Source organism: Manduca sexta, chromosome 10 (assembly GCF_014839805.1).
Source record: "Manduca sexta isolate Smith_Timp_Sample1 chromosome 10, JHU_Msex_v1.0, whole genome shotgun sequence".
Taxonomy (NCBI): Eukaryota; Metazoa; Arthropoda; class Insecta; order Lepidoptera; family Sphingidae; genus Manduca; species Manduca sexta.
The window spans coordinates 5,202,245-5,224,176 of NC_051124.1; the positions used below are offsets into that span (position 1 = coordinate 5,202,245).

At 33.2% G+C, this 21,932-nt stretch overlaps 5 protein-coding genes across 7 annotated transcripts in view; 3 read left to right on the plus strand and 2 right to left on the minus strand.

Moving 5' to 3' along the window:
* LOC115440220 (polypeptide N-acetylgalactosaminyltransferase 5) overlaps positions 1-187 on the minus strand; it is a 40,586-nt gene extending 40,399 nt beyond the window's left edge. Inside the window, exon 1 of the mRNA XM_030164436.2 lies at positions 39-187. The gene's annotated coding sequence lies outside the window, so the exon portion shown is untranslated. The remainder of the gene's footprint in view (positions 1-38) is intronic.
* A 2,212-nt stretch (positions 188-2,399) lies between these two features.
* Positions 2,400-4,403, plus strand: LOC115440197 (solute carrier family 41 member 1). Its single transcript, XM_030164402.2, has one exon. The coding sequence runs from the start codon at positions 2,678-2,680 to the stop codon at positions 3,995-3,997; it is 1,320 nt and encodes a 439-aa protein (XP_030020262.1). The 5' UTR covers positions 2,400-2,677; the 3' UTR covers positions 3,998-4,403.
* A 736-nt stretch (positions 4,404-5,139) lies between these two features.
* LOC115440198 (60S ribosomal protein L37a) lies at positions 5,140-6,647 on the minus strand. The gene is given in 4 exon segments (XM_030164403.2): positions 5,140-5,307; positions 5,309-5,320; positions 6,113-6,241; positions 6,427-6,647. Coding segments are annotated over 4 exon segments (273 nt in total). The 5' UTR covers positions 6,430-6,647; the 3' UTR covers positions 5,140-5,178.
* A 464-nt stretch (positions 6,648-7,111) lies between these two features.
* LOC115440228 (dihydrolipoyllysine-residue acetyltransferase component of pyruvate dehydrogenase complex, mitochondrial) lies at positions 7,112-15,551 on the plus strand. Of its 3 annotated transcripts, none has more exons than XM_037437016.1 (10): positions 7,112-7,358; positions 9,326-9,501; positions 9,674-9,856; positions 10,807-10,851; positions 11,535-11,729; positions 12,711-12,991; positions 13,228-13,322; positions 13,464-13,663; positions 13,880-13,982; positions 14,258-15,551. In XM_037437016.1, exons 1-10 carry the CDS (start codon positions 7,240-7,242, stop codon positions 14,385-14,387), a joined length of 1,527 nt encoding a protein of 508 aa, XP_037292913.1. In that variant the 5' UTR covers positions 7,112-7,239; the 3' UTR covers positions 14,388-15,551. The 3 variants fall into 3 exon arrangements, with proteins under 3 accessions (XP_037292913.1, XP_037292914.1, XP_037292915.1); XM_037437017.1 differs by having other exon boundaries at positions 11,538-11,729; XM_037437018.1 differs by lacking the exon at positions 10,807-10,851.
* Positions 15,552-15,895: 344 nt separating this feature from the next.
* LOC115440199 (radial spoke head 1 homolog) lies at positions 15,896-20,789 on the plus strand. The gene is made up of 3 exons (XM_030164404.2): positions 15,896-16,272; positions 18,585-18,761; positions 20,206-20,789. Exons 2-3 carry the CDS (start codon positions 18,590-18,592, stop codon positions 20,595-20,597), a joined length of 564 nt encoding a protein of 187 aa, XP_030020264.1. The 5' UTR covers positions 15,896-16,272; positions 18,585-18,589; the 3' UTR covers positions 20,598-20,789.
* The last annotated feature ends 1,143 nt before the right edge of the window (positions 20,790-21,932 follow it).

Here is a 21,932-nt window from a genome sequence, read left to right on the forward strand (position 1 = left end):
GAACTTTTTAGTAATATACACGAATAAGGTGAACTCACGTATAAAACTATTAAATAAGTGACGAAATAAAACAGTTTACGACGCGGCGATGGAGAAATGTTGGCTCGCGGTAGTCGCGGTCGACATTCAATTCCATCGACAAGGCGACATTCGCCAATCGCTAAACAAGTACAAACGTATACGTCAAACTTTCTAGCGTGTCAATGTCAGGGAGTGTGTCTCGAAGTTACATTTGGGATTTTCAGCATATATATTTTGTTTGAACGAAAATAATTATCTATACTTTTTAATTTATATTTGTTTTAAATACATATCAAGATGCATAACACCATTCCAGTACTTATTTTTTTTAGATTTACAATCTAGATAATTTAAATCTTTGTATTTGAAGGGTCAACGGAAGCCAAATTATATTTAGTAATTTGGATTGTAACAATATTTTTACCAAAATTTTAACTAAATAGATAAAATGTTACCACTAAAAATTTCACACGCCAGAGAAGATGCATTTCTAAATAGATGTTATATAATAAGAAAAATCGACATTATAAATGTATAAATAACTTCTTGTAACGCTTATGCTAAAAATGTAGTTTTTGCCGAAACTTTATACGTGTTCCTAAAATTGACAGCTGTCAGCTGTTTCAGATCTAAGAATGTGACCACAAATACATTAAAGATATATTTTATGTCATTTTATTTGTGAGGGTTCGGAATCATAAGCTGAATGCCTTTAGAAAGGATAGAGTTATAAACCTTCAACTATCTTCCACAAGTCACTAAATTACAGTATTGGGAAGTGAGATAGATTTTACAATTTAAAATGCAATATAAATATGTGCTAATAAGTAATATGCTATTATTATATTATGATCGATTAATTAGAAATAAATCAGATTTATATGCAAAATACTCTGCATATTTGATTTTTTTTGGTAAATATCAATTAATACAAAATAGTTTTCAAGACAATAAATAATGCATGTAAGTTGGAATGCTTACTCGCCTTAAAATATAATAATATCTACTCTCTACCATTCATCTTTAGTAATAATATTATTACCTTTAGAATTAGCCCAGCCCATAAATTCTTATGGAGCCACGATATTGTAGTGTATTAATTGAAACTTCACTATTTAAATGTCTTCGAGTTTATTAGAATAAAGAAAAACCTTTGAGTCGCCGTTTTGAAAGGTATTTGGCAACTAGACATGCCATGATTCTGCCTTTTTAATTCTTTTACGTTTTACCACAGAAAATAATTAGCAAGAGTTTTGTTTTTAATTTAATTTATGGCAATACATGGTAATAAAATAAAATTACCTACTGTCAGACACATCTCGATAGTGCGAGACATACTTACAATTTGAAGTCTAAGTTGCCCCTAGCGAAACGATTCATTCCTGATACCTTATAATCTTTCCAACATAAAGCAGGATTTAGCCGCAAACTTTCCATCTGCGTAAGTCACGGTAAGGTGTTTACATTATACACCACGTATCGACGAATATCCAAAACGGTGCGTGCAGGCATCTCATTTGACATGTCGGCAACCAAGTGCGTCTGCGCCCACATTGAAGAACAAACATGTACACTTTGGCGCGAATCAACTTAGGCTAGTTATTTTTAAAAGTCGGTTACTAAAGTTTATGCTGAATTCAAAGGACTTAATATTGAAATGTCCTACCCTGATTATAAATATCAATGAAAACATACTTTGTATAATAACATTTTACATTCATTTTTATATACTAAATTATAATATGAGGGATCTTAGTAATCCCTAATTCTAATACGTTTTCACAATAGACTCGACCCTACATGGTCATAAATTGAAATGGTCATTTTCTTGAAAAAAGGCGTGATGCTATATCTATATATTATATGAAGGATTATGTATTTTTAATGAATAGGTAAGTTAAGAGTCTGGCGAAGTTTTTGACCTACCTTAGAACCACGAAGTAACCTGTTTAGATATTTAATTTAAAGTAGAAAATTAAAGTCATAATTCATAAAAAGTAAGTTTTTCACTTTACACCAACATTTTCATAAATTTCATTAAAGTTACAAAGCTGATTGTTTTTTGCAAAAAAATACAACTAATGAAACAATAACAACAACAACTTCTACTTTTTTTTATAAATAAATCATTTAATCGTTCAAATCTAAAATTCTCAAAAATTTAGAAAAATATTCATAACTCGAAAACTATAAAAAATCGCAGAACATACATGTGGGTGTTTCGGATACCCCAAGGGATGCTCTATCTCTGGACCTCCGCTTGACACTATTTTTTGGGACATATGTGTCTATTAACAGTAACTGTATATTAACAGGTATTATCAATAATAATATGAAGTGTGTAATATTTATGGTTTTACGTATAGCAACATACAATTTTGACATTTATTAATCATTATTAATCACTACTCGTATATAGTTGACTGTCGCTTATCTACCGTGATCGTAATAGTATTTTACAATTTACATATTTTTATTACTGTATAATATATACAACGAACTTTAACATTAAGAAAGTTGCATAAATCTTCTCGCAATAGTTAAGGCTGTGTTCGCAAAACCACATTTTTACGAGTTACAATTGTACAAATAAAAAAACTTAGACGTGTCTTCGCATCAACATCAAATAAGTAATACTTATACTTACACGATTAGTATGAATAGGAACAAAAGTAATTTAAAAATGAATCGAGTGCAGAAAAATGAATCCGAAACGAATTTAACAACTGACGCGTACAGCCTCATCAATGAAGATAAACCGCCAGATATCAAATACGCAAAAGAAAACTCTTGGGTGGCGGGAGTGCAGATGTTTGCATCGTTCTTACTGGCTGGCTTTGGAATGGTCGCCGCCAGCCTGCTACTCGACTATGTGCAGCATTGGGATGTTTTCAAGAAAGTGTCAGAAGTTTACATTCTAGTGCCAGCCCTGCTTGGGCTTAAAGGTAATTTAGAAATGACATTAGCATCGCGTTTGTCCACGCATGCACACTTAGGGCATCTTGATACGAATTTGTATTCTTTGGTTGTGGGAAATCTGTGTTTAATACAATGTCAGGCTGTGCTAGTAGGGTTCCTGGCTGCTATGGCAGCAGTGGCCATGGGATGGATACCAGAAGGAAACTTTGATATCCATCATGCATTGCTACTTTGTGCATCTAGTGTATTGACAGCGTCATCTGCTAGTTTTGTTCTTGGTTTGATCATGATTGGTGTGATTGTGGTTTCTAAAAAGATCAATATAAACCCAGACAACATTGCAACACCCATTGCTGCTAGTTTGGGTGACCTAACTACGTTGGCACTGTTGTCGTGGATAGCTTCATTACTGTACAAGTCTATTGGCACAAGTGTGATACTGCCATCTATTATTATCATAGTTGGCGCGTCTCTTGTGCCAGTGAGTGGTTATATTGCATGGAAAAATAAATTCACTCAACAAGCTTTAGATGAGGGATGGGTGCCAGTTGTGTCTGCTATGGTGATCAGCAGTGCTGGAGGACTAATATTAGATCACACTGTATCTGTTTATAAAGGTATTGCTGTATACCAGTTAGTTATAAACGGTATAGGTGGCAATATGGTAGCTGTTCATGCTTCGAGACTCTCTACATCACTTCACACAGGACAAAAGGAAAATAATGTGATTAGTAATACTACTAAACTATTACTTTTGATGGTAATACCAGGGCAATTAATATTCATTTACACTATAGGGTACTTAAGAGCTGGTCATACATCCACAACACCAATGTTTATTTTGATCTACATGTCAGCTGCATTGTTACAAGTGTTTTTGTTGTTGACAATCAGTCATTATATGATTGTGTGGATGTGGAAGATGGGAATGGATCCTGATAATTCAGCCATACCTTATCTCACTGCGCTGGGAGATTTGCTTGGTACAGCTCTATTAGGTATAGCTTTTAGTATATTATATGCAATAGGTGATAAGGACAGTGACTTAGGTGACTAGAGATATTTTTTTATCTTCACTCTTGATCTGTTTCATCTGATATAGATACCTACTGATATTATTTTAAGAAAACACGGCATTACTTATTTCTACAATTACTGTGCCATGTTAATTTTTATTTACTTTTTCTCTGTTTCTGCTACTAGAGGCCAAATTGAGAAAAGCAGCAGTTTATTGTACTATTTGATGTCAATGTAATATTCTCTTTCTTGTCTTATTTGTTGTTTAATGTTGAATGTGTTACTTTAATTACATATGTACTTATTTGACTTAACTTAAGAAAACTACATATAATAATGTTTATGGGTGCTATTGAAAACTTCTTAAAAATATATTTTTGTAAGAAAGACAAATTGATAATATTGATATATTGTTATAAGAATAAACTTGTTGATTTTGATCTCCATAAAGTGTTTTATTAAATAACAAAATCAATTTGTAAGTAACAATTATATAATCATTTCTTTTTTGGGCCATGCTTATCAAATAACCAAGACTCAAGTTAATAGTTGTTTTTGTTGTGATTTCTCCCAACAGTACACAGGTCCAAGCATTGCTTATCTATATTGTATAAACTATTTGACTAATAATAAATACACATGAACATATACATGAAAAACAATTGATTGTCAATATCTTCTATAATTTTATTTTGAAACAGATTTTAAAAATGATTGAGAAAGCTTATATTGTAGGTATATTCATTTTTCAATTACTTTACAAAGTAATGGCATGTAAACATTGGTAAAACTTTGTGATACCTTGGTCTGTACTAGCTTCAAATAACCTGTAGCCTCCAGAACTCTTATATAAGTGGCTCACCGGAATTCAAACATGTCACTAAAACTAATTTAAATGTTTCCCAAGTTTGCTTATACTGTTTTGTTCCCCATATAAGTATAAATTGTTTTAGTTAATTGAGTATTTTTAATAAAAATTAATGAAAGGTAATATTTTAATTACATTTTTAGATACCATAATTAAAACATCTTTGGTGTTATTTCAAAAGGAGAGTGAATTAGCTAGCTACCAATATATTGTCATGAAATGATAATTTTAATTAGTAATGTGTTTTATAATTAAAATATCTATTTTTGTATCCATATCAACACTAATTGATAGTAAATGAAATGAAACAATCACATTTTAAAGTTTTTGTTTATTTCTTAACTATAAGATGTTTACTTGACTTCACGCAACCTCCTTACGGCAGATCTGCAGGATGAGGCGGCGGTAGTGGAGAACACCCACGCACCACCAGCTACTGTCCTCTTGCAGCGCTTGCATGACCAGATGCCTACACAAGAACGCCTTCATGGCATCCTGGAATATACAACAATGTCAATTTTTTTTTCCGATAACATAGTTAAGCAGCTTGTATAACTAGATAGTTGTAAATACAATAGCATGAAAGACCTTTCTAGAAATAAAAAGACCATTCAGTTCTTTTCTGTCATAATAGGTGTAAATTTTCATACTAATGCATTCAGTGTTTTCTGTAGTTAACAAATATTTCATGTATTAGTTTAAGGAGTATTGTATAATGACATACTATCATATTTGAGAATAAGCCTTACCTATCAATCATTAATATTAGGATTTATGCCTGATAATAGACCTTATACTTTTCTACAACATTTTCAATGTTTATACCATGTTAATGAATCAAAACTATAACAGATAACCATATTGATACTCTTATAGGTTCGTAATAACTACTAATATTAGATTTGTGCCAAAAAACAAGTTTTGCAACACAAAGCATATATTTGATTCAATTTTCAATGTATAACAATGGAGATTTTAAGTACATACAAATGCTTTAAATAAAACCGAACTAGTACATAATGTCTTGAAATAACCTTTTTAATTTATTGATATGTTAATTTGATACAGAAACATTTGTGTGCCGTAACCAAGATTCAAAACATAGGGTATCTTTATGCCGGTATACTACATTAATCCTAACCTTACTTAGGTATTTACAAAAAACGTTTATCACTACATACTTAATCATTAATATAATTTACACGTATATACCCCAGTTTATAATTTGATCAACATATACGTGTTATAAAAAGTGCAGTTCGAGGAACAAAATTAAATGATACTCACTTTGCCGCAAAATGAGCAAGTGTATTTAGCGTGTTGGGTCACTTCCATTTTTTTAACCATTTTCCTCAGGGAGGCACCATAACGTGTGCCATACTTGCCAGTGATTCCGACCTTCTTGGTGCGTTTTGCCTGCAAAACACAATATCACAACTTTTACTCGCTATGCACAACATTTTTGGCACTTCATATATTTGGGTTTTTTACACGAAATACGTATGGCACTAAGTAAAACAGTTCTTGGTCACTGTAATTAACTTTGTTATTTTGCTTTTAATGTTTAGATGGGTAAAATATTCACGAATTTAATTTCTCACCATTTTTGATAACCTGTCTAACACAACAGTTGACAGAAGAGAAAGAAAAATATTTTGACAGTTTCAATGTTGCCAAATGTGTGTTTTGTAATACCCCTAAGTCACTTAGGAAATCCCTTAAAAATGGAATATTTAATAATAAGAAATAATGCCACAAAAGTAGTTCGTGATAGAAAAAACATTCCTGGACTTTCAATCAAAAAACTGTTTTGCACGCAGCTTATATATAATATCTCGTTTTGAACAAAAAAATAATGTTTCACCCAAAACCACAAACATTGTATTTCCCGAAGTGTTTAAAACCCTCCCACTATAGGGGGAATATCATAAACCTGTCATTACTGGAAAGATCAGAAAACATAGATTTATAAAACCTATGGTCAGAACTCAGAACACTTATTCTGAGGGTCAGAACTAATTCCTGAGACTAATTCTACGTTCAGAAATCATATTTCTGATTTCTATATATCAGTGTTGCATACCTACATTATTAAAAATTTGAAAGCTGTACCTATTTGAAAATGATTAATAAAGGTATTTTGAACTCACATTAGTTATCTGTCGTCTTGTTTCAATGAATTATTTTAGTCATCTATGTAATATAGTTAAAATAATCACACGACGAATATTTTACTTCATAATAATCTATGCTTGGAGTATGCGGCACGTACCTATCCTAGTGACATAAGACATTTGTCATTTGTCAATTTTTATCAACGACCTACAAACTGCAGAAGGTCGATCTTACGGTTTTTATAAAAACCGTCCCGATCATCTGGACGGAATAGTTGTGAACACATTTAAAAATCAACAATGTTGCGAACGATTCTTGTACGAAACCAAGTTCTGAATGATAGTCTAAAAAAAGCTATACGGTCAAATATCACGCGATGCATGAGCACAGAACTGTCTAGGAGGAAACTTTCTAACAGGTAAGCTAGAATTGTAGCCTGTTTTTTCATCTATAAATCATAATTAATCGCTTAATTATAAATATATTAACGACTTTAATAATTATAAGAAATTGGTTTAAAAAGTTACTCCTTGCCGCCGGAATTCGCAATGCCAGTTGCATAACCAAAATGACACTGATCTTCAATTCCTAAATTGTCACAACTTGGCTCACATAGCCGGCTTTACCACGTGCCTCATAGTGCCAATAATCAATCTATATTCTTAAAACGAATACTTAAATTATTGCTGTAATTTTAATTCGAAGGAAGGACACTATCAATGTTATATTAATTTGTGTGATATCATACAAAACAGAAAAGAAACATTAAAAATAATAAACATTTGCTCCACTTACAATAATTATTATTTGCCATATCCTTACTTAGACTAAACTAAATTTTTAGTAACATTCATTATTCAAGTATCTTTATCTTAAGCAGATGCAACACTAACATTAACAATTGGATCATAACAAAATGGCCAAATTATATTCCTCATCTCACTGAAATTATAGAGTGTGAAAATTGAATTATCTAGTTATGTCATAAGGTACTCATCAGTAAAATTATCTACAGCATAATATGGCCTACAATTAATTGATGTTGTAGGTCAAATACTAGAATAATATCAACACTATTGATAAGTTACTTTGACATTGCAGATATTTATATGTCATTATAAGGAAGCTCATTTGCTCTGTGCTTTTTTATGAAATATGAGACACCAATGTTACATTTAAGACATACATTTATAATAAAAGAAAATATTTTATAAAATGACATTGAAAAATTATTTGTGCAGTTATCCATAGAGGTATTGAATATTGCAGGACCAGAATAAATAGCATGTTGTAACAGTTTCTTTTACAGTTTTTTACTATAACAAGGAACTTTAGATGGAACCTCTACAGATCATGGATGTCCATCCAAAATATTATAGTACATAAAAGTAGGACAGTGATTTTTAAAACTTTTTTAAAAAATAATACATTAATACTCTCAAATAAAAAAAAAATTAAAATGTTTATTTTATTTTTAATACACCTATGATTCTACAAAGATAAGTTCTACTGTGTTATCTTTTGTTATAGTGATTTTCTTGGATTGTGTTTCTTACTGATATGCTTCTATTTTGCAGAAAAATCTTTGTCTAAATATACATATGATTATATTTGGGGACATAGACATTTTATATCAGCATATTATCTTAGAGAGCCATTGATAATTTTCATAGTATTTACATATGTATCTTAAATGATCATTTTATCACAAAGAGACTGGAATGCTCTTGATCACATAAGTTGAATACATAAGGTTTCCAAGGCTACATGTGTAAAAGGTTGCAAGTTACTATTATCAAAACCTTTTATTAGATTATATAAATAGTTTACGAATCCATTTTTAGTCTTAAATAATGTAAAGGACACCCTATGTGTGTTATACAGGTTGATTTATACATGATTACTATCTTGATAACATCAATTTGTAACATGAAACTTTTTCCTCATTATATATAATATGACTATGATGGACATCAATTTCATGACAAAAATGTTAACTATTTTTTTCATTTATGAAATGAATGTAAGACAAGATTGTAAGTATTTTCAAGAAAAAAAATTTTGTACAATTATTAGTAAAAATACACATTATTTGAAACCAAAATTAAAAATTAGCTAATAACATACACTGCAGATAAATTCAAGGAATATAAAATGTTAAGGAAACAATTTAATTCTGTGTAAACTAAAAAATATAAAACAATATTACTCCAAGAGTATAATTAAGTTTTAATGGGTGTCTTTAACACTTTGAAACCTTAACAAAATTTGACACTTGTTGTTTCTTCAGTAGCTAAGCATACTATAATTTAAACATAAGTAGATCTGCATAGTACGTCTTAAAAATACATAGTATATATTCATTAAACCTTATTCTTGTTTCAGGTTATTATGTTCACAAGAGAAGAAAATTTTGACAGTACCACAATGGACCATCCAGATGAGATACTATGCAGATTTACCTACCCACACAAAGGTGAATCTGCCAGCTCTGTCACCCACCATGGAAAGTGGTTCCATTGTCAGTTGGGAGAAAAAAGAGGGAGACAAACTAAGTGAAGGTGATTATTGCAAAATGCTGTTTTATGATTTTGATATTAAGAGCTATATCAGAATTTTGTCATATGTAGAATTTGTAATGGCTTAATTAAAGCAAGCTCTGGAATCCTAAATGTAGTAGATAAAATCGAAATAGAAGAGGTATTAAGTAAAAACAACTTCTTTAATTTCTAGGTGATCTCCTTTGTGAAATTGAGACTGACAAGGCAACAATGGGCTTTGAAACACCCGAAGAAGGTTACCTGGCCAAGATCCTTATTCCGGCGGGCACGAAGGGCGTGCCTGTCGGGAAGTTGCTCTGTATCATCGTGGAAAATCAGGCAGATGTAGCTACCTTCAAAGATTTCAAAGATGATTGTAAGAATTTGTTTAAATTGCATGGATTTTTGGATATTGTTGAGGTGTTTGCTTGGAATCGCCGTAATCAGCATTGATAATAAACCAACAATCAAAAATATTTAAAATCTTATTAACAATAAAATATATATTAATGTGGGAGTGCACAGTGAACAACATAAAACTGCTGACCTTATTAATAAATATCAAGCTGTTTGTGTTATTGCTAAGGTGCTCTTAATGGTACTAATGTTTTGTCTGCTGAAATTATTATAATTGAGCTATATAGATCAACCGCTTCAAAACTATTAAGTTTAATGCAGAGAGCAGTTGTTCTGACCCTCAAGCCCTCAGAATTTATATTTGGGGGTTTGGCACCCTTTGTGTGTGAATTATCAATTGATTTATTATTTATATTATTTTCAGTTTGTAACTACACAAATTGTCATTTATGGCTTGAAAGCCTCATTATAAGTATTTACACTTAGTTTAATTTGTCATACTCTCTCAGATAAGCTGGATTTCTTGGTGTTAAAGTTTATTGAGATGCAAGTATGTAGGAGTTATTTGGTGTATTTTTACATTTGCTTTTCAAAGATAGTAAATTTAATTTAATTGGCACAAATATTTCACAACACGAGAATTAATAGCATGCTTTGATGTTATTTTTATGGATCTAATATTCCATAAAAATGCAATCTAAATTTAATTCTATGGTTACTTTAATAAGGTTTTTTTCGTCACATGGGTGTTAACGTATAACTTATAGGGCTGCATGCAATGTCTACTGATTAGACATAGTTTGTACTTAATACTTATGGATTTACTAAATCCATGATATAATATCGGCGTAAGAAATCCATGTGGCGCAGAAAACGGAAGTGTAACTATATTTGTGTTAAAATGCATAAATAATAAGTATTCATTTGCATGTATTTGCTGATTTGCCACTATTTGCCCGTAACCAACAGCACCGCCGATTAAGCCGAAAAGACCACAGGCAAAGGAAGAACCAGGTAATTTTAACTATATCATGGAATTTACTAACCTAATTCGATAAAATTATTCAATTTTTTTTACTCGGCTTAGGTTCTAGGTAGATTTAGGTTAGGTAATGTCTATAATTATGTAAAATATATAAGAGATAGTGTATGCATTACCTTTATTATTATGTTATAAACTCCTATGTAAAAAAGACAATATTTTTACCTTATACATATCTTGTAAATAGTATCAACGAATTGATATACATGTAATTAAAAAAGTAGCTAGTGTCTAATCCAATCCTGCATGTTACAGCCCCTATGCTTCAAAAGCTTAAAGAGGTTCGTAGAAAAGCAAGTTTAGGGCAAAGAAAACCTATGACCAAATATGGTACGATTATTATGTTATGAATTGAGAACCTGATTTGTTTTTTTACAGTGACGCAATTATACTAGATACAAATACAACCTTAGGCTTTTATAGTAGTAGTTAGTAAATAATACCCATTTTAAATATTCTGTGATCATTGTAGCTAGAAAGATTATAATTGCGGCAAAACGTTTCATGGGTGTTAAGTGATAAAGTCGACACCTTCAGAAACCTATAATAATCTATTTTAAAGATAAGTCATAATATTCACCGTCAGGTATTGTAATTTGTAACTCTGTCTAATAACTGTCAAGAACTGTATGTAATATATGTTGGTATGATACAGCAGCGGCAGCGCCCCCTCCGGCCGCGGCGCCCTCCGCCCCTGCAGCAGCGCCCGCCGCGCCCCGCGCCGCCCCCGCCGCCCCCGCCGCCCCTGCCGCGGCCCCCGCGACCGCCGCTGCGCCCGCGCCCTCAGGTAGGGTGTACGCCAGCCCCATGGCCAGGAGGCTCGCCGAGCTGAAGAGCATTAGACTCGGAGGTAAGTGAAGCATGGGTTGTCATTATATATGAAGTACTCTTAGTGCGACGACGTATGTGCAAGATAAATTCGATAAAATGCATTAGAGACTCCGTCGCTTTTTTGAATACGCGGTCAATTTTACGTTTCTTTTAACTTCGATGGTAATTCTAGAGGTGCTATGTTATATTAATGTGTTTTGGGACACTCACAGATATTTTTAGCTGTTTTATTTATGGAGTGATATTATTCTGCTTTATAGTACGTAAATATTTTTCATATTCATTACATTCAAATATTAGTGGCATTGCTAAAGATGTTCAGTTGCATTAAAGCTACTTAAAATAGAGATAAAATTATCTCAAGCCAATAGTAAGAGCCGGTAAAACACGACCCCTTAATTTCTGGTACTGTTAATAATATAATTGTGATGGTGACCATTCTGTTATCTAAACTCATTGCCACATTATATTATTTTTACATAGAAATTATTTGCTTTTTCAGATGTGTGTATCCATCCATTGTTGCATGCATATTACATAGTTTTAATTGGGACTTTCTGATATTTAAAAATGACCATCTAAAATTTTACTCAACTAACTTTTCATACCTAAACAACCTGAAATGAAGACAAAATATAATATAAGGAACTCTTTGTAGTAGTTAATTTGGATTTTTATTTCTAACTTCTTTTGAAGATGCATGATTATTTTATAATAAATTTGTAGCCCAAGGGACGGTATGAAATACTCACACTACAATCATAAAATTATAGCTCTTATGGCAAAAAGTGAACACATATTTCTACTTGATGATGAATCAGTTTTATATCTTTGATCTTAGTGTTAAATAATTTAACGCAAGAAGAAATATATACATTTTTTAAAATACCGGTTGTATATTGGTAAGCGAGTAAAAGTCTATGTAAAAAAAAATGTTCGAACCTTGTGCTCAAGGTATAGCTATATGACAGATGTAAGTGATATTTCATACGGTCCGCAGGGCAGGGCTCCGGCCTGTACGGGTCGATCAAGAGCGGTGACGTGGCAGGCGCGGCCGCCGCCCCCGCCGCCCCGCTGCCGCCGCCGCCGATGCCCGCCCCCGGCGCCACCTTCGTCGACATCCCGCTGTCGGGCATGCGCGAGACCATCGCCAAGCGACTCAGCGCCGCCAAGCAGACCATCCCGCACTACCAGCTCTGCGCCACTGTCAACGTTGAGAAGACCTTGGCCATGAGGAAGTTGGTCAACGAAAAGTTGGCTGCTGAGAAGTCTGATATTAAGGTGAATCATTTTTTAATACTCAGTTATAAAATCGTTTCTATTGACATGAGAAACAATGCTTATCTCCTACCTAAATACAATGTGCACTGTACCTTGTAAGAGTGCATTTCCAAGTACCTTATTAGATATGATATTATGATATTTCTTAAGTGTCAAGTCCTGGTCAGACGATAAGCGATTATTGGCATTTAATTTTATTGTATAGAAAAATACTAATATTATTACATTTATTGCAGGTGTCAGTAAACGACTTCATCGTTAAGGCAGTGGCTGCTGCGTCCAAGCGAGTGCCTACTGTTAACTCTCATTGGATGGAATCTTTCATTAGACAGTATGTTATATTGGTCTATTAATATTATATGATAGAATTTATATATAAATGAACTAAGCATTCCATTGCGTTACAAATTAATCTACAATTCTCTACCATAAGAAAAGGATCATTGAGTACAAATTTGCGAACATATTCCAGATTCTCCAATGTAGACGTGAGCGTGGCAGTGGCGACACCTTCTGGTCTGATCACGCCGATATTGTTCAACGCGGACTCGCGCGGAGTCATCGATCTGTCCAGAAACATGAAGGAACTCGCGCAGAAGGCAAAGGAGGGCAGATTGCAGCCTCAGGAGTACCAGGGCGGCACCATCACCGTCTCTAACCTTGGAATGTATGGTGAGTGTATTGTAGAGCCGGTCTTTCGCCATAGTCATAAAAAATATTTTATGGATATGACATATTAATGCAAAAATTATTTATAAATCCGCACTAAATTAGGGTGTTTTATATGTACGATACTATTGATTACTTATTCTAAACTATGTGAAAATTGCATTTTTTTATAAGGTATTTCTGTAACATAATAAAAATCTAATTTTATATTTATTTCAGGAATCACAATGTTCAACGCTATCATTAACCCGCCACAATCGTTCATTATTGCGTGCGGTGGTTTGCAAGAATTAGTTATTCCAGACAAAAATGAGCCACAAGGGTATGTTAATTATACTATAATATTTAAGTCCATGTGTAATTGTCTTTGTTACCAATAACGTTAGTAAAGTTCACTTAACTTTTGTGCATTTTAATTTTATTATTTATGAAATATTTTTTCATTTTAATGTGATATGGCCTCGATCTCCGTGTTTCAGTCTAATCTCTAAAGCAATCATACAGAAAAAGCGATAAATATAGCTATAGAGAAGGAGATGGACTACCGCAATGAAAAAGTGTTTTGAATTTTATTATACATTGCTATGTATTTTTCAGTTTCCGGACTGCTAAATTCATAACGTTCACGGCCTCAGCGGACCACAGGGTCGTGGACGGGGCGGTGGGTGCCCAATGGATGAAGGCCTTCAAGGAGAACATCGAGGACCCCGCCAACATGATCCTATAGAGACACACACACCCATCACTCGCACACACATAGATTAATTGACGATATCGCTTAGTACAAATAACGTGTCTAACCCATAAAAACATTTTTGTATACTTTTTTCTGCCGATTTAATATGTAAGCGTAACTTAATATTTTCCCGTGCGACTTGTTTTCTTGTGTTCACTCGTTGGCTGATATTTGTACAGTGGCATATGTGGCTGTGTCATCTATCGACTAAAATGATTGTATTGTATACATTTTTCTTAGTTTATTTTTTTTTTGTTTTTATAACACGTATACTGTACTTTATCTTATTATTTTACAAAGTATTTGTTATTATGCAGTGATATTTGTACATTTAATTCGGTGTGCGCAGTTGAAATCACGATAAATTATTTATTTAGTACAGTAAGATGCATTCGTACGATGAATGGTATAGTTCAGAATTTCCTTGTAATTGTTTTTACAATATTTATTTATTCCATCCTTACAAGAGGGCTATTGTACATCTTTTCCTAAAAAAATAGTAATAAGTAGTGAAATATTTTGTTCTCGTTAGCAAAATCTCGTTATTATATATTTATTTGTAAAATATCGAAGAGGCATTATGTTTGAATTTCGGAATATAGATCTATGAAACACAATTATTTCTACCCTCAACATATTCAAAGATGCGTTCAGAATACGCAATACTGTAATTATAGCATATTAATATATTAAACCGGCTTAATGCGAGGACTTAGTCGCTTTTAGAATGACGATAGTTCAGGGACCTTAATAATGGCTATATCGATAATATGAGATTTATTTGAAAAGTTACAACTTCATGTCGTTATTATGCTATGCATTGATTAGTATCCAATATGGAACCTAATTTTAAATTAATTATTGAATTAATGGGTACACTGTTTATAGTACGTTATAGATATATATGGGGGAAAGTATTAATTATACTACGTGTGCACGCGCCCATAAATATGAACGCCGAGAGATTGTTCTATGCTATAAAATATGCTATATTTTGTGTAATCTGACCGCATCTAAAGTGGACTATGTAAATAAAGGAACACTGCGCAAATTCAGGTAAAACATTTTCTTTTGTTATCGGTGATTTTTATAATGTTTTGATGATGCCAGATGATTTTATGAACGTTAGTGGAATATAATATTTTACTTATAGAATTTTGCGTTTCATTCTGTGGTGTCATTCTATAATTTAAGGTACAATTAATGGTAAATCTATTTAAAACTTCGCCACACAATGAAATTGGACAAAAAGAAACTTATTACTTCATAAAGTAAATTGAAATATTGAAGTGACCCTATGCATAAATAATAGATTGCTACTATTTATGCATTCCATGGCCTGCGATTAGCAAAAAGAACCTACAAAATATACTTCATATTAAAAAGTGATTTAATATAGTTAAACTATTTTCCAGTAATTATCGCACTTTAAAACGGAACTGGCCGATCCGCCATTATTAAAAACGTACTCAGAAAATTAATGACAATAAATATTTCAATTCGTTTAAGCCTGGGTTTCTCTGTTTCATCTAATTTTCCATATATATTATAATTCTCTTTGCATCTAATACCTAATTTATTATACTCGTGTCTCAGAGTTTATTTCATTTATAACGTTGCCAACTAAAACTATTAGGTCATGGCCAGACTGTTGCGTGCAAATAAAAAATAGTCCATGACATGTCATGGTCGATTCCTGTCACGCATCTGTCTGAAACTAATTTATTAACACAAAGCTAATTACTTTCAACAGATAGTAATTACTTTGTGTGATCAGATTAGTGCTACATTTACAGTTTATATTTTTCAGTTCTTTGTGATTGTTTTATGATGTTTCCTTCGCTTTATTTATAAATAGACAAGTGTAACAATCTAGGTAATGTTTGTTTCCTATAAAAACAATTTCTTAGATACTTTATTAGGTGTGTTTTAAATGTTATATATTTCATTGAAAATACCTAAGCCATTATAGGTAACAAGAAAATTACTATGAATTTCAATTAGTGTCTTATAGGGAAAACCATTGCTACCCGTATTATGTACCTACCTATAATGCTCTGGCCACTGCATTGCATTAATTTTAAATCTTATATTCAGTATGACTTTTCGAATGACCAGCAAATCATTCCCCCACGTGACCACGAAGGCTGTAAAGCCTTCGAAATGTCGGGAGAAAATTATAATATAAAAAACTGCGATAAAATTCGTAAAATAGTTTTATTTCAATGTCTAACATTCGCGTAAACATAAGAAATCATTATCCAATATGAAAGGCTACATACAACCGACCATAATCGACTAACTCGATAGCAGATCCTCGGTGAAGTTATCACTGGCAAATTTGTCTTTACGTATATAGTGATGATTTTGCGCCAAGGACCAGGCACAATATTACAAAGTATATACATACAAAGTCTACAATTACCGAAATCCCCAGCGAGATTGGCGTCTTGATTTAGTAAAGATTTTTGCTTACCGATCACGATTATTAAAGATACACAAATTATTATAGTATAAAAGATTGGATTTTTTAATTCATAGCTTTCATAGTCGAAGTACTTAGAATTAGACTACTTATATTTTGGAAAAAGAGTTATCAAAAACAATCTTGCTTGCAAAAGAGTTATCAAATACTGACGAACGAGGCAAGTTAAAATGATTCTAATATCTATAACACCGGACAAGAGCGAGTTGGACTCATGCACAGAGGGTTCTGTACAAACTTGTAGTTCAAATATGAAAACTATATAAGTACATATTTACAGTTTTTAGATTTTTCCAATACATGTGCTGTAAGTCATTGTTCTTTGCCAAAACTCACGATTCTAGATCATCGGGAAGTTCCTTATATATTTTAATTCCCTTGTCAAATCGCAAAATAGGTATGCGACACGCATTAACTTTCAAGTTTGATTTTGTCACAAATTAAAAAGATCGTAGACTCGAGTATTTAAATAAATTTAAAATTGATACCTCAGCTCTACGCGTTCCTAAGAAAAAAGGTCTTGACAGATAAACGGACGGCAAAATGATCCTTGAAGCCTTCTTTACGGTATTAGTACGTTTGGGTTACGGAACCCTAAAAAGCAGATAGTTACCGACCTACCTATAAAGATATGTAGTTATGATATTGAGATCACCATTGCTGTCGATATTGACATCATCAGCGACTTATAAGGTTCAGTAATACCGAATACTGGGTTTAATTTCCAATCTGGAATGTATTGTACATAATTAATGATGTTAACCGGTAAATGGGACAATGCAATTCTACCTACCTAGATGCACTTTCGCTTACTAGAGACCTTAGTTCCTTATGTGTAATAAAATATTGTGTTAGTCATATAAACATTACTCATATATTGCATAGACTATTAACTGCGGATACGTGACTTTTCATAGAAATTTTTGATTAGGACTTAGAACCTTTGGTAATTAGACAAGACAATAATGACTAATCGCGTGTTTCTGCATACATTCACTATTAATTTACTTAATGCAAGATTTCTATATTGCATGCCTAGATATTTATTAATGAATGAATCAATTCTAGCTGAATTTTGACCACGGCGGCCAATCTCAATGGAGATCAGCCAGGCACTCAGGAGATATTATAGTGTACAATACATAGACTCTCTGGTCCTCCACTATCATAGTGCGGTGAGACGGAAATCCGATATGACCGGCGGCGTGAGATTAGGCGCAGGACCAACAGCTTTACATGCTTGCCAAGATATTTTTATATGCTAATATCCATTTTCCAATGGTATCTACAGAGATAGTCAATAAGAGATAGAAAATAAGCAGTTATTTTCATCGTAAAACGAGTTCAAATTCGAATAACGGTTGTCATTGTATTTTTTTAATTAAAATCCTTAGGGAGTTCAAAAACACAATTCAGGTTGCCAGACCCGGAGATCGAATTCAGGATAAACTCCTGGTTTACGGCGGATATGTAGGTTCGATTAATATGGCATCTTCGGAAGAAGTATAAATGTTTTTAGCACTTTATAGTTTTTAGCGAATCTAATTCTTTAGAATAATCCATTGTTGTTGGTGTCGCTAGTCTTAATAACCCCTTATTTTATATTTAATTGTCAAAAGATAAGTGAGGTTTTTCTCCAAAGTTATAGAATGTAGATTAGGGTAAACCGAAAATAAGACTAAGTTTAGGTGCAACTATTTCAGTACCAATGACTGATTCTGCAACTCGTACATCCGATGCTGAAACCGAGGCTGAAGCCAAAAAACCTATCAAAGAGATACCGGTGGTGCAAGACCAAGGTATTTTTCAACACGATACGGGCGACGTTTACGATGGATTTTTTGAGGCGAAGAAAAAGGATCGTACTGTAAAAATGCATGGTAAATGTTCTATATTTGTCCCTTTACCTATATATCTTACGTGAGATTTGTTAATATGATTATGGATTTATTATTTACCTTTATCTATGGTTATTTATTCTACTTGGTGTAATACTATCCCGGAAAAATGTAAGTAGGTATTTGAAATATTCGCATTTTTTTCACATTTGTAACTCGTATGTCTACATCTTACTTTATAACGATGCGATAGCAACTAACCACTGGGACCGTGTAGTCACTAAAACTAATGACATATTTTACTTTAAGAAATATTTAACAATACGCAAATGATGGCGCATCGCCGATTATCCAATTATATTCTACAAGTAAATGAGGTAGAAGAAATTCTCGACTGTGAAAAATTGCACCCAAAATGTTGGGAAGGTAAAAGTTTCAAAGGCCAATCGTGTATCACGCTATCTGGCGACCTACTGCCACTTCACCATCGTGAAATGTTTAACTAGGCATTTAATAGCCGCTTAGTCTTACAATGAGTGCAACTAATGGACCATAACGCTATCTTAAAGTAATGTACTGAGGAGCGCTACGCTCTAATTGCTTGACTGTATCGTAACATGTTACTCTGACCGCCATTTATACTTGTCTTTTGTTTTACGATTGCTTTCAATAGATTGCCTTTACTGTTTTATGTGTTCCGTCCTACTGTGAAGTGTAGGATAATAACTAAACAGGAAGTTTGCAATACACAGAAATCTCTTTGTTACTTATTGACCATTACATATTATGTACGCTTTATTTAACCGACTTCATTTTATGAATTTACAATAGTAAGGTTTTTTATAATTCACAATGAGTGGGTAATTTACAATCATAGGGTGTCGGAGGAGGATGAGATTCTCCCCTCCGGTAATACCACGGTGCAGGTGAGGGCTATAACAATGAACAAATTATTGATAGTAGGTACTTAGGTATTTACCTATTTTCGTACTACCCACATATACTTGGAAAAAAGAATTATGAAACGAAGAGGCTTCCTTTACCTTGAAGCACTAGTTTCATATCAGGCATGTCGACTTGAGATTGATTAATCAAAAATATTTTTTTGGATAAAAAATAGACTTTTGGAATTGGTTTATAGTATTGAATCGATATTTTATTCTCGAAAGTTTTTGATTCGAGTTTATCTGATTTGGTAAGAACTATAAAATTATTTACAAATATAGGTAATGCCATTTACGAAGGCGCGCCCGATCACTTTTTGGGCACGGATGACGCGGGAATTCGCGAGATAACGGAACTGATCCATGATGATTATTATGGTGTTCTTTTTGTTTCCCATTAAAATAACTAACTTGAAATACAAATTAAATAAAATTATTTTTTGTGCAACTCTTCATTATATCATTATTAAATCTACGGCCGTAATAATAAACCGGTTATTTGATTGTGTGCATTAAATAAATTTTATTGATTTATATTTCAGGGCCTGGTGTCTACACAACAGCTGAAGGCGACAGTTACACAGGCAACTGGGATGCCGATCGGCTGGGAGGCGGCGAAGAAGTAACTATTTCTTTTGCGGATACTTCGAAATACGAAGGCTATTTCAAAGACTGGTGTTATCATGGCCCCGGTAACTACTCCTATCCAGACGCCAGCGTTCTCCAATGTGATTTTGTTGAAAATAGCCCAACAGGCAATTTGACTTTGACTGATCCCAACGGACACACTTGGATGGGCAGAGCCGAACAGGGCTACGGATGGGTGGAACCAGTGAATCACTTTTATGAAATGCTAGAGAAGACACGCGACTCGGGACGGATAAAGCGGCGACATAAAAATAAAGGAAACGCTCAAGAAACGCCTCAGTTGTAACTTGTAACGCTATAATTATACATAAATAGAAATGTGAAACTGGATGACGCTTTTATCGCTCACAGTTTTAGTACAATACCATTTTGTTCCTGTTGATTTCGAATTTCAAAGCGGATGGATATGTAAATGTAGTTTATGTGGACGTAATATTTGTTTCAAGTTTGAAGATTAAAAAGTTTTGAATGAGTTCGACAATGTGTTGTTTTATTTAGTGTCGACTTGTGAAGTGGGCATGCGTGTCGCAATCATTTGTGTAAATGCTCGGTGGGGAGTCATGTATAGAAGGGAAATGTTCAGTTAATTGTGGAACGAGTGGCTCGATGCAGACGCTAACTATGTCTTGGTTAGTTCAAGTACACACTCCATGTTACACTTCGACACTTAAACCCACTTTTACGCTAAAGAGAGAAGATACAGTCGGGTTCATAATATGTTACACGGAATTGATTATAGTTGTGCATTTTAAGGTAAACTATGTGAAAAATAAATTATTTCATATTGCGTCATTGATCTTAATAACGATTAAAATTACCTCCTTCTAAACAGGCGATTGTGCCTACACACAGTATGTACTTTGCGACGAAGTTTTTGGATTCCTTCTTTTGGTATTATGACATTTAACGTTGTATTCAAAATTAGTATAGCCGCCTACAAACTGTTTTGTAACTTGAACAACTTTAGTACAAAGCATTAATATAAACTGTGCGATCGGTTTTGTTATTTTGACCTCGAATGTACACCCACATTCGTTAACCATTTCGAGATGATCTTTTATCGGATGTAGGTGCGTATCTTCTTTGAGCCCGTTTATCAGGGAAATAGAGAGGTGGCACAGGTCATTTTAAAATGGAGAACGGTAAATTTTTGCAAAGGCGCGGGAGCGGTCCGCTGCGTGACTTGGAGCCGTCTGTTTAGTGGAACAATGCTTAATAGCCTCGTGAAATTAGGAAGGACGTAGCTGTAAAGGGAAGGACATTTGGTTCCTATTGCGTAATATAGATTAGTTGCTCTGTTGTACTTAATATTCTACGTACTCTACATACTACGTACGCCTTTAAAAATATTCTACGTGGATTTTATTTTTTTTTAAATCTAATTTATATGTCTAAATAATCATTTAGACGTGGTTGCGCTGACTTCATGTGTCCTTAGAATATTTACTAAGAATTATAACTTATAGATTATAGGTACATGTCTCCATATACAGATCAGGTTGTTCTTCATCATGAAGGCGAACGAACATAAATAACATATTGTGTACCTATATATTTAGAACGATCGAATACATATGTGTCCTGGGATTAAACCCTAGACCTTTATCTCAGGGATCCATTT

Coding starts and splice junctions, on each gene's coding strand:
- LOC115440197 (XM_030164402.2), top strand. CDS start 2,678: ATGAATAGGAACAAAAGTAATTTAAAAATGAATCGAGTGCAGAAAAAT.
- LOC115440199 (XM_030164404.2), top strand. CDS start 18,590: ATGACTGATTCTGCAACTCGTACATCCGATGCTGAAACCGAGGCTGAA. Junction 18,762..20,205: donor TCGTACTGTAAAAATGCATG/GTAAATGTTCTA, acceptor TTTATATTTCAG/GGCCTGGTGTCTACACAACA.
- LOC115440228 (XM_037437016.1), top strand. CDS start 7,240: ATGTTGCGAACGATTCTTGTACGAAACCAAGTTCTGAATGATAGTCTA. Junction 10,852..11,534: donor ACAGGCAAAGGAAGAACCAG/GTAATTTTAACT, acceptor GGTATGATACAG/CAGCGGCAGCGCCCCCTCCG. Junction 11,730..12,710: donor GAAGAGCATTAGACTCGGAG/GTAAGTGAAGCA, acceptor TACGGTCCGCAG/GGCAGGGCTCCGGCCTGTAC.